Below are 12,981 nucleotides of genomic sequence, written 5' to 3'. Positions count from 1 at the left end.
ATAACAATATATTTTATTAATATTCTTTTATCATATAATAATAAAAATATTAATAAACTATATTGTTATAATAAAATGTACTATCAATAAAACTGTATTATAAATTGATTAATATTAATTATAATATTAATAAAATAATATATTGCTTATCAGATTAATATTAACAATAATATAATATTAATAAAACATTTAAATTTATTAAAGCAATTATGTTATTGTTTAATATAATAATATTAATAAAACTAATTATATTATATTACCAAAAAGTCATGAAGAGTCGGAAGCGACTGAACAAATGGACAACAACAAACCAAAATGTTCTTCAATAACTTGCATTTTGTGTATATTTGAATGCGATTTTACTGCTTCTTGGCAGAATGGGGTTGGACCGAATGGCCCACGAGGTCTCTTCTAGGATTTGATATACTGCCTAGGTTCTTTGAAAAAGTCATTTTTAATTTTACAAAATGCATAAGGTTGTGGATTAAGTACAACTGACATCATGCCAGGTTAACCCTGAAAAACTATAAATCCCAGTACCTGAAATTCTAAAATGTCCAGGCCAATTCCCCTCAAAATCCACCGGTAATCAAATTTGGGCATATTGGGTACGCATGCCAAGTTTGGTCCAGATCCATCATTGTTTGGGTTCATAGTTTGCCCTGGATGTAGGTGAACTACAACTCCTATAAATCTCTCCAAAGACCTCCAGTATTTTGTGTTAGTCAGGGGGTTCTGTGCGCCAAGTTAGTTCCATGTCCATCATTGGTGGAGTTCAAAGTGCTCTTAGATTGCAGGTGAACTATACATCCCAGGACCTTCAACTCATATAAATCATGGTGAATTCTCTCCAAACCTCTCTAGTATGTTCAGTTGCTGGTCAGTTCTTCTGTTTGCTGTGTGCCATAGAAATAAATAGGAAAGGGTTATGGGAGAGGCATTGGGTGGGGTCATGCAAATTCTGCACCAATGGAGAGAGTCAGAAACACTGGGATGTCTGTGGTGGAGGAAAAACATAAAATCTAGGATGAAATCCTTCACTTGGGTGGTGGGAAATATAGTGTTTGTGGAGGATATTGGCAGGGCTTATGGACATGTTTACGGTGCTCACTATATGGGTGGGAATCCTCATGGGTGGGGATCATAGCTGTTTATGGAGGCAGGAGCTTCTTTGTGTAAGTGGACACCCCAGCCACGTACACACATACATATTTTCACTTTTATTGTGTGGATAGATAGATAGATAGAGATAGATTATAAATCCCTTCACAGTCCAGTAGGTCACATCCTCTCAGCCTCAGAGGAAGCTAATGGCACATCTCTGAAATACATTTTTGCACAGAAAACTATATGATAAAAGTTGCTATAAATCAGAATGGGACTGAAAGCCCATCATAACAACAAAATGCATTTGTTGCAGCACTTTTGCAAGTTGTCTACACAAGTTACTGACAAAACCGACACATGATTTTGTGCTCATAGTCATTTCAGTACATTGGACAGCTGCCTTCTCCTGAAGCATTTCTGTATATTTTCTGTAATATAGTTTATGGTTAAGAATGAATTTTTGCACTTTCGGCTACTCTTTTCAATGGAGAACACCTATGTGGTTGTAAAACTCTTTCAAGAAGATGTCATCAGTAAGGTTTGTGTCAACGTCTGCCAAAAAAGCCATATGTAGAGATTGCAAAGTTGACTTTAGCATCAGTTCCAACCCTCCAATGTAATTACTTACCTTTGCAGATATAGTTTGGAAGGGAATGCTTTGCTTTTACATATCTTATAAGTAGCTAGATCAGTGGTTCTCAACCTTCCTAATGCTGTGACCCCTTATGTTGTGGTGACACCCAACCATAACATTATTTTCATTGCTACTTCACAACTATAATTTTGCTCCTGTTATGAATTGTAAATATCCGATATGCAGGATGTATTTTCATTCATTTGGTATGAATACTCGATATGCCCAAATTTGGATACTGGTGGGGTTGAGGGGAGGATTGATTTTGTCATTTGGGAGTTGTAGTTGCTGGGATTTATAGTTCACCTACAATATCAAAGAACATTCTGAACTCCACCAATGATGGAATTGAACCAAACTTGGGTCACAGAGCTCCCATGACCAACAGAAAATACTAGAAGGGTTTGGTGGGCATTGACCTTGGGTTTTGGAGTTGTAGTTTACCTACATCCAGAGAGCTCTGATGTGTCTGGACCAAACTTGGCATGAATACTCAATATGCCTAAATGTGGACACAGGTGCGGTTTGGGGAGGATAGACCTTGACATTTGGGAGTTGTAGTGCCTGGGATTTATAGTTCACCTATAATCAAAGAGCATTCTGAACTCCACCAATGACAGAATTGGGCCAAACTTTCCACACGGAACCAACCCCCATGACCAACAGAAAATACTGTGTTTTGTAATTGTCTTTGGTGACCCCTCTGACACCCCCTCGTGACCTCCCGAGGGGTCCGGACCCCCAGGTTGAGAAACCCTGAACTAGATGGAGTAACTTCTTTCCTCCTTCTCTACCTATTCTTGGACTGCAACTTCCAGCAGTCCTCCTGATCTATCTATCTATCTATCTATCTATCTATCTATCTATCTATCTATCTATCTCTAATCTATTAATCTGGAGGATTGCTGGGAGTTGCAGTCCAGGAATAGGAAATTGGAAGTATGCATGGATTGGGATGCTCTCAAAGAAATGCAAGGAGAAGAAAGCTTGCAGCTTAGAAGCAGTGCATTTGGATCATCCTCCTCTCCTAAAGGGCCTGGTCTTCGGGATGCTGGGAGCTGTAGTCCGGAAGAGAGTGTGGATTTGCTATTGTGTACTTTGTTTGCCAGGGGCGTAATTTTTGCACATGCACAGTAGCATCTTTTTGCTTTTTTTTTGGCTTTTTAAGTCCCTTCCGCTGTGTTTTTCAGTGTTTTTTTTGAGTGACAGTCACTTGTTGGCCTGATAGGAGTCTTGTGTCCAAATTTTGTGTCAATTCATCCAGTGATTTTTGAGTTACGTTAATCCCACAAACGAACATTACATTTTTATTTATATCGATCACACACATGCAAAATCTGACAATATACGAGGCAGTTTTCCTCCAAATTTTAAAAAGGTTTATTTCTCTTAAAATATAAATTAAGGGGAGAAAAAGAAGGGAGGAATGCAACCGGACACTACCAAGAAAGGCAACATACATGTAAGAGATGTGTTTCTTCATGACAGTTTTGCTTTTTTCCTTCTTTATTCCCCCCTCCAATCTGAAGAGCATCTTAAGAGGGACTTTGCTATCATTTGATTTGTCAGGTTGAGTTGCAAGATGGGACATGAAGCTTGTTCCTAGTGCCAAGAACCAACTTCTCCAACCCATCCACAGTAACCTGTCACTCCATGAAGTTAGAGAGTGAACGGATGGCAGGAAAAGCAGGTTAATGTGTTGGGTGATGCGGAGAGAGGTCCTGGATCTTGTGAGAGCAACACAGACAGACCTGGGAGACTGAAATAACTGCAGGTGATTATTATTATTATTATTATTATTATTATTATTATTATTATTGGGTATACAGCATTCTTTATTCTCTGTGTGGGACGTACCACTTGGCTCATGTGAAGCAAGAAAGAAATGCCCATCGCTCCAGTGCAAGATGCTGGGCAAAGAGGGGAAAGGACAAGGGGAGTGAACAAGCACAGGATTCGGAGCTCCCTTCTCCACTCCTTTTGCTCCTAAAGAATCCAGGTTGGATCAGAGGCCATTTAGGTGATTCCGCCGTCAAGCAGTTTTACCCAACCAACCCAGCAGTCTCTCCCCTTATGCACAAAACACACACACACACCCAACACAAGGTACACTTATTCCCCTCCAGAGCCATTACAATTAAATCATATCTACACATGTGGGGGTGTAGCAGAGGGCAGCTGTAGAGGTTTGGAGTGCACAAGCCAAGTCGTTGTTTAGTTGGCAAACTTAAGGTTTACCCCATGCTCCGATATGCAACCCTTTACGGAACCAAAAAAAAGGAAAAGGAACGCAAATCTTTTTTTTTCATAGATGTTTTGGGGAAAAGAGCTGCATGGAGGGTCCGCGTGTCCCTCAAAGGCGCCCCACTAGGAGACCTTGATTTTGCCCTTCTCTGGCTCTCCTTCTGCGAGAAGTGGCTGCTCCTCTCCATTCACAGCCATGGTCCTCTTCTCCGGCGGCTGCTCTTCAGGCTGGCGGGCAATGAGCAGGCGGCAGGTCAGCAGGATGCCGAAGACCAAGGCGTGGGCGTAGCGCTTGAGGGGGTCTCCCACCAGCTGGTGGAAGAAGAGCACTGCCAGGACCAACAGCAGCAGCAGGAAATTGGCCACATCCTTGGGGCGCCCGGGGACCAGCGTCATGACGATGCCGCAGGCCACCTCCAAAGCCCCGATGCTCTTACGAAGGATGATGGAACTGATCCCCATCCGCTTCAGCATGGGCAGTGCCCGGACGTAGCTCTTGTAGGCCCGTTTCTGCAAACAAAGGAGCAAGAACATGGCATTCAATGCAAAGGTAGCATCTCCTTCTGTCATATAAACACCACAAAGTTGGAGCACATTACTGATTTGAACAGAACTGAACAACAGGGATTCTTTGGGGAAAACTAGCAATCTTGCATGCACATTGAAATGTTTCAGCCATCTGTGTATTTTTGTGTTACCTCACTTTCTTGTTTTGTCAGGTTTTATGGCACCCTCATTTAACAATTTGTATGGGGTTCGGGGAGTTTCCTTCATTGTTGACATGGCCCAAGTCACATAGGTTATAAAAGAGAGGGGCTTTCTTTTTTGGTATTGATTTGGTCTTTGGCTTTACTCTTCACAAAGTAACCATCATCTAGGTTCTTGTGGGTTTTTTCGGGCTATAGAGCCATGTTCTAGAGGCATTTCTCCTGACGTTTCGCCTGCATCTATGGCAAGCATCCTCAGAGGTTGTGAGACCTCACAACCTCTGAGGATGCTTGCCATAGATGCAGGCGAAACGTCAGGAGAAATGCCTCTAGAACATGGCTCTATAGCCCAAAAAAACCCACAAGAACCTAGTGATTCCAGCCATGAAAGCCTTCGACATAACCATCATCTGTTTCCAGCTATGTAGTTTTGCATGCCACATGGTCACCTGATCTTACCTGAGGTCCATGCTGAAACTGGAGAATGTTATCTTTTTACTCTCTGTTTTTGGATTGTACTTTTGATATACTGCAACGAATTTATTTATTTATTTATTTATTTGCCATATTTATATACCGCCTTTCTCAGCCCGAAGGCAACTCAGGGTGGTTTATCCTGTCCCTGTGTGAACTTTCACTAAAGATTTTGTAAGTAAACTATCTTTAGTTTTTTTAAAATAATTTTTATTGATTTATCACCATTACTACATTTGTTATGCATTTGTTATTGCTGTTACATATTATTCAACCATTCTTTAACATTTTATTTTCTTATTTTGCTTTAACATTTTCCCCCCATTTATTCCCCCACCACTGTGCTCCCCTCCCCCCGTCTCAAGCCCCAATTTTTACATATCATCTGTCCAAAATCTCATTTCTTCTTGTGACGGTAACTTCCCTTCCTTATTTTTTTGTACCATGTACAACAAATTTTTCCCATACAGCATCAAAGTCGCTTTGTTTCCAAGTACCTTTTTTAACCCTTAATATACATGTCAATTTATCATTTATTGCTAATTTCCATGCTTCCTTATACCACTCCTCTATTTGTATATTCATTTCTTTTTTCCAATTCCTTGCTATGAGCAGTCTTGCTATTGTTAATAAATTTGTTATTGCTTCTTTATCCTCCTTTTTCAATTGCTTATTATTATATATTGATAGTAAGGCTATACTAGGACTTTTATCAATTTTCATATTCATTATATCTTCTATTTCTCTAAATACTTTCTCCCAAAAATTATTTACATATTTACATTGCCACCACATATGTATATATGTTCCTGGTTCATTACACCCTCTCCAACAATTTTTTGATTTATCTTTATTCAAGTAAACTATCTTTATTACGTCAACCAGTTTGATGTTTTCTTTTGTTTTCTGGCAGCTCTGAATGTATACAGTTTTCTCCCACCTATCGCTGGTGTTACATTCCAGGACCACCCGCGAGAAATGAAAATCCGTGAAGTAGGGTCACTATATATGTATATCGCGTCCCGAGGGTTAGACAGAAGCAAGGAGAGATTTAAAGGCACCGTGCACCTTTTTTGCTAGCTATCTCTGCTCTACTTTTTTGCTAGCTATCTCTGCTCTCAAAGTATCTCTGCTCTACTTTGCAATCTCTCTTGATTGCCTGCCTCTCTCCCAAGGGGGAGAATGAAATCTCCATCCACACTCCATCGTTGCCAGGAGGTGAGATTAGAATGCCACTCTGGGCAAGAGCAACCATTCATAAATTGGGAAGCAAAAAGCCGCGAAACAGCTAGTCCACGAAAAGCGAACCGTGAAGTAGCAAGGGAACACTGCACGCTAAATGGGGGTGCTGTGATCAATCATTAAGTAAGCTTAATTCTGCCTGTATTCTTCCTTTTAAAAGGCAAGTTGTCCTATCTTATACCTCTGGCCCATCCTGTTGTGTTTGACTGCGCTAAGGTAGTGCTTTAGGAAGGTATAACCTTTTCAAACGATTTAGTTTGCCTCTGGTCAAACAGTCAAGACCTTCCACACTCTAAGCATTTACATAATCCCAATAGATTCATCCTGTCCTAATGATACTAGTAAATACACCTATCAGGTAGAAGAATTGGATAGCATAGACAATTGTCCAGTTTTACAGATCTGTGACACTACTACAGAAAAAGGTTGTGTCACATTCATTCCTTGAGCATCTTAGATGGGCCAGGTACTTGAATTCTGCCACTAGTATCTGGGCAGGATTATTCAGGAGTTTGCGGCTCTTAAAGCTAACTTGGAGCTTCACTTTAATGTAAACATTAAACTTGAGAGTGAGTTTAAGGGAACTCAGCAAGACATACTTCTTGCTTCCTTGTCAGTAGGATGCTCTATAGCCTCATCACACTAAAACACGGATCCATTTTTAATCCGGCTTCTGCCTCCTGCTGAATTCTGGAATTTGTAATTTAGCGAGGCCCAGAATCTCTCTGGCTGAGCAGTTTAAAGGCCCCTCCCTAAACTACAAGCCCCAGAACTCTGCAGGAGCAGAAACTGGATTTGAAGTGGATCCATCCTCTATTGTAGTGATTCTCAACATGTGGGTCTGCAGATGTTTTGGCCTTCAACTCCCAGAAATCCTAACAGGTGGTAAACTGGTTGGGGCCAGAGGTTTAGCACAGCTGGTCAATCGTCAGCAATTGTAAGATCTATCAACCAAAAGGTTGCAAGTTCGAACCCCGGGTTTGGCGTGAGCTGCCATATGTCACCCTAGCTCATTGTTTACCTAAGCTATTCGAAAACAGCTTTAGCTGTAATTAGAGAAATTAGGTACCGCTAAAAAGTGGGTGAAGTGTTTTATGACACCATAAAGAGAGAAGATTAGAAAATGCTGGGTGACCAAAAGGAAGAAGGAAGTCCTGATGGCTCTTCGTCATAGAGGATACAGCACCCCCTGAACTCAAGCCCAACCTTGCATGGCATCAAAAACAGCTGGACACTGAATTGAAACAAACCACCTTTTTCTGTTGTCTGTCTGTCTGTGCATTGTCTATACAAAACGGCACTGAATGTTTGCCAAGTATATGTACTGTGATCTGCCCTGAGTCCCCTTCAAGGTGAGAAGGGCAGAATATAAATAAAGTGTTATTATTATTATTATTATTATTATTGGCTTTTATCGTCCTGTGTCATTCCAGGACATACTAGGGAATAAATAATGGTTACCACAAAACAGCCCCCTTCCCGATAAGTGCATTTTTCATGGAAGAGTGTCTGGGACAGTTGAGAAAATAACAATGAGGAAGTGCCTGCTGAGAAGAGTGTTGCTGCGACGAGAAAAAGTGGAACACACGTGCGAATGGAATAATGACAGTATTAGTCTCCATCATAGTACTTGTGACATTTGCTTCATATCAGAAGAAAAGCAAAGCCAATGGGCTCCATGCTGTTCATTTTATCATTTGTTCTGAAACTTTTGAATTTTTCACTGAGGTGACAGTTCCTCAAATACAACTCCAATCCAGGAGCAGCTGAAATGTAACTCAACATTAAAAACTACAATGTTCATAACAGTAAATCGATGTCCTGCAACTTGATACCCTCTAGCAACAATTATGGCCGCCATATCCAGTTGGGGTTGTAATACTGGGGACAGTGGGATTTATAGTCCAACACAACTGGAGAACATTGAGGAGTAGAAGATGCCGTTGGCCAAACCTCAACCTCCTTTCACTTCCATTGTTTGAAAAATGCAAGTTCGGTTTTAAAAGCTGGTTTGTGCTATAACCAATAAATAGCTGGGCATCTTAATATGGTATAATCAATAATAATATGGTATAATATAGTATTATAATATGGTATAATCAATAATGAATCTTACCAAGTGGTATAATATGGTATAATCAATAATAATATGGTGTACACACACACACACACACACACACACAAGCCATTCCCTGCCATGTGTTGCTGTGGCCCAGTCTGTGTATATGTGCTTTGTGTGTGTATGTGTATATGTGTATATATGTGATTTTGAGTATATGTTGTAATTTTTTTAAATTATTTTTTGGCTTTTTAAGTCTCTTCCGCTGTGTTTTCCTGAGATATGTCTGTTGACTGAATATTTTTTAAAGTCCCTCTCAAATCAACTATATGTTGAGGCCATTTGCAAAAACAGTTAGTTAATAAGTCAAGGCATTCAGACACTAATGTTATTGACATTGAGGCATCTTTGGATTAAAATAAACAAAAGGTGGAAAAGAGCAAGCGTCTGAGTCAATGGAGTTTTCCTCACTCACTTGGTGTGATTTGGCATAGCTACAACTGCCCTTTGCCACTTGCTTCTCAAAGCCCTTTGCCAATCCTCCAAGGAGGCAGCTTGGCATAAACAGAGCCGCTGAGACTCATTCATCTGCTATTCATGACTGTGATGGGCAAAAAATAGAACATGCCAGAAAATTCCACTAAAAAAATCAGGACACTAAATAAAGAACAACACTAGAAAACAATGGGATTCCAGATGAGAATCACTCATGACCAGTTAACACCTCTCAACGATAGATCCTCTCAGTCAGGAAGCAGCCAGGCTTTGAAGCTGCAAGGCCATTTAATACTAAACAAGCTGGCCAACTGCAACATGAAGTTTATATATCTGTGGAAGGTCCGGAGTGGGAGAACACCTCCCAACAAAGGATTCCCCCAGCCAGGCAGCAGCCAGGCTTTGAAGCTGCAAGGCCATTCAATGCTAAACAAGCTGGCTAATTATATATCTGTGGAAGGTCCGGAGTGAGATAATATTTCCCAACAAAGGATTCCCCCAGGCAGGGAGCAGCCAGGCTTTGAAGCTGCAAGGCCATTTAATGCTAATCAAGCTGGCCAGTTTGCAACATTCACACCTGCTCAAACAGACAAGAGTTCTTTCTTTTTCCCACCCTGGACACTATTCCACAGATATATAAACCCAATTTTCCTAGTTTCCAACAGACCTCACAACCTCTGAGGATGGCTACCATAGATGTGGGCGAAACATCAGGAGGGAATGCTTCTGGAACATGGCCAGACAGCCTAGAAAACTCACAACAACCCAATTGCACTATTGTTTCTTGGGATGCCAAGACATTCAAGCTATTCCTCCAAATGGGACAATACATTATATTAGGGGAGGCAAGACTGTGGGGCATGATGCTACATCCACCTGGGTGAAACGTCAGGAGGGAATGCTTCTGGAACATGGCCAGACAGCCCAGAAAACTCACAGCAACCCAATTCCACTATTGTTTCTTGGGATGCCGAGACATTTTAGCTATTTCTCCAAATGGGAGCATAAACTATATTGGGGGAGGCATGACTGGAGCATGCTTCATCCGCTTGCATCGCAACTCAGGTGGGGCTCATGTCTGGCTTCCTTGTGGGCAATGGACAGGAGGAGAGGTGTCATATTGGTTTATCGAGAGGCAGAAACTGCATCAAAAATTGACGAAAGACCTCACTACATTTCCAATTTTCCAGAAGCTTCTCCTGGGAAAGGGAGGGAGGGTGTCACATTGCCCTTTGGCAGAGCCAACGCAAGTGCCGCATCAGATTATCACCGACCTCTCTCTGTCTTTCTTCCACGCACACTACTAATAAAGCAGATAATTTCCCATTTCCGGCTCTGCACCTGCTCCCTGACATGGTTAACTCATTCTGTCTTATCTGGGGATGCCATTTGCAGGGGGACGGGATCCAGTTTGGGAAAGGGAAAGGATAGACCCATGGGCTGCAGCCTCTATAGCAAAAAGAAAACACTTGGATATTGGTGCAAATTGTGGTGATGGAAAGGGCCGGGATCCGGTTTGGGAAAGGGAAAGGATAGATCCATGGGCTTCAGCCTCTCTAGTAAAAAGAAAACACTTAGATATTGATGAAAATTGTGGTGATGGAAAGGGCCAGGATCCAGTTTGGGAAAGGGAAAGGCTAGATCCATGGGCTGCAGTCTGTATTGCAAAAAGAAAACACTTGGATATTGGTGCAAATCGTGGTGATGGAAAGGGCCAGGATCCAGTTGGGAAAGGAAAAGGATAGATCCATGGGCTGCAGCCTCTATTCTAAAAAGAAAACACTTGGATATTGGTGCAAATCGTGGTGATGGAAAGGGCCAGGATCCAGTTGGGGAAGGGAAAGGATAGATCCATGGGCTGCAGGCTCTATAACAAAAAGAAAACACTTGAATATTGGTGCAAATTGTGGTGATGGAAAGGGCCGGGATCCAGTTTGGGAAAGGGAAAAGATAGATCCATGGACTGCAGACTCTATAGCAAAAAGAAAACACTTGGATATTGGTGCAAATCATGGTGATGGAAAGGGCCGGGATCCAGTTTTGGAAAGGGAAAAGATAGATCCATGGGCTGCAGTCTATACTGCAAAAAGAAAACACTTGGATATTGATGCAAATCGTGGTTATGGAAAGGGCTGGGGTCTAGTTTGGGAAAGGGAAAGGATAGATCCATGGGCTGCAGTCTATACTGCAAAAAGAAAACACTTGGATATTGGTGCAAATCGTGGTGATGGAAAAGGCCGGGATCCAGTTTGGGAAAGGGAAAAAGGCTAGATCCATGGGTTGCAGCCTCTATAGCAAAAAGAAAACACTTGGATATTGATGCAAATCATGGTGATGGAAAGGGCCGGGATCCGGTTTGGGAAAGGGAAAGGATAGATCCATGGGCTGCAGCCTCTATAGCAAAAAGAAAACACTTGGATATTGATGCAAATCATGGTGATGGAAAGTACCGAAAGGCTTTGCTTTCCCAAAAAGAGAGGACCAATTTCAGTGCAATGCTGTCCCTATCCTGCTTCCCAATTACAAGCTATAGTTTTGGGTTCTGATCTATTCTCTGGAAGGAGAATCCCCAGGAATGGAAACTGTCACTAGGAATAAATTGGGTTCTGATCTATTCTCTGGAAGGAGAATCCCCAGAAATGGGAACTGTCCGGTGGAATTAGATGCAGCAATGGAAGCTTTTGGCTCCTCTGTCCCCAACCTATTGATGCTCCTGCTCTTCTTTCCCCCTTCCAGATCCCTTCCCTTCTCTTCCGCCCACTGCATCCCCAGAACAGCTGCTTGTCAGTCTGGCAGGGCTTGCAAAGGGAGAGACCGGAGGCAGCATCAGCATCAGCACCAGCATCCAGCAAGATGTCTCCCCAAAGCCTTGCTAGTGCAACTCACCATCTCATTGTAGGCATCTTTGCTGAGCCTCGGGGTCAGTTTGATGGTCCCCATAAAGACAAAGAAGAGGCCCAAGGCCAAGGAGAGGGCCACAATGGTTATAGTCCTGGGGGAGGCCATTGGGGGGTCACAACACTGGTCTGTGGAGGAAGAGGTGGTCAGCCACCATTGAAGGGAATCAGGAGAGGAAGGCTGCAGAGGCAAAGAGGATGACAAAGGAGACAGGCATCCTGACGCTCCGGCTCAGCCACCTCCGGGTCCTAATGCCCTGCCGGCGGAAATGGTGCCAGGATGACACCGGCTAAAAAGATTAGCAAAGGATGAGGCTGAGAAAACAGAATCTTAGTCTAGTGTTTGCATTCCAGAATAATCCAAGAATGCATACTAGTCAAAAGGAAACCCACAAACAGAGGCGTACCCCTGGAATATAGGATCTAGGGATGATGTTTCACTGCCACAGCTTTCATGCAATAGGTTTACATTTCCCTGCCAAATCCGATTCCAAACATCAGATTGCAACATGATATGATTGCTTGCTGTTCAAAGCTTCCCTGAAATACTACTACGAACATCCATTGAGTTGTTACCATGGACACTTCAGTAGCCATTGAAGTGCCCCACATATAGCTTAGATATCGAGATAATCTCCTGCGAGCACAGTGTTTCTCAACCTTCCTAATGCCGCAACCCCTTAATGCAGTTCCTCATGTCGTGGTGATTCCCCCAAACATAAAATTATTTTCAATGTTATTTCATATCTGTAGTTCTGCTACTGTTATGAATCATAATGTAAATCTTCTATACAAATAAAAATGTAATGTTCGTTTGTGGGATTAACATATCTCAAAAACCGCTGGACGAATTGACACCAAATTTGGACACAATACATCTATCAGGCCAACAAGTGACCATCACTCATAAAAACACTGAAAAACACAGCGGAAGGGACTTAAAAAGCCAAAATAAAAATAAAAAATACATTACAACACATGCACAAAACCACACACACACACACACATACACACAAAACACAAATACACAGTCTGGGCCACAGCAACGTGTGGCAGGGGACAGCTGGTATCTGATATGCAGGATGTATTTTCATTCACTGGACCAAATTTGGCACAAATACC

The 12,981-nt window shown here is 42.1% G+C and overlaps 1 protein-coding gene across 1 annotated transcript; it reads right to left on the bottom strand.

Annotated features, from left to right (window-relative positions):
• Window positions 1–3,097: 3,097 nt before the first annotated feature.
• On the bottom strand, window positions 3,098–12,115 carry TMEM35A (transmembrane protein 35A). Its single transcript, XM_060756368.2, has 2 exons — window positions 11,849–12,115; window positions 3,098–4,495 (listed from the first exon to the last, which is right to left on the bottom strand). Exons 1-2 carry the CDS (start codon window positions 11,966–11,968, stop codon window positions 4,109–4,111), a joined length of 507 nt encoding a protein of 168 aa, XP_060612351.1. The 5' UTR covers window positions 11,969–12,115; the 3' UTR covers window positions 3,098–4,108.
• Between the last annotated feature and the right edge of the window lie 866 nt (window positions 12,116–12,981).

The sequence above is a fragment of the Anolis sagrei genome, chromosome 10, assembly GCF_037176765.1.
Source record: "Anolis sagrei isolate rAnoSag1 chromosome 10, rAnoSag1.mat, whole genome shotgun sequence".
Classification (NCBI taxonomy): domain Eukaryota; kingdom Metazoa; phylum Chordata; class Lepidosauria; order Squamata; family Dactyloidae; genus Anolis; species Anolis sagrei.
This window is presented reverse-complemented; position numbering and strand designations above follow the sequence as displayed.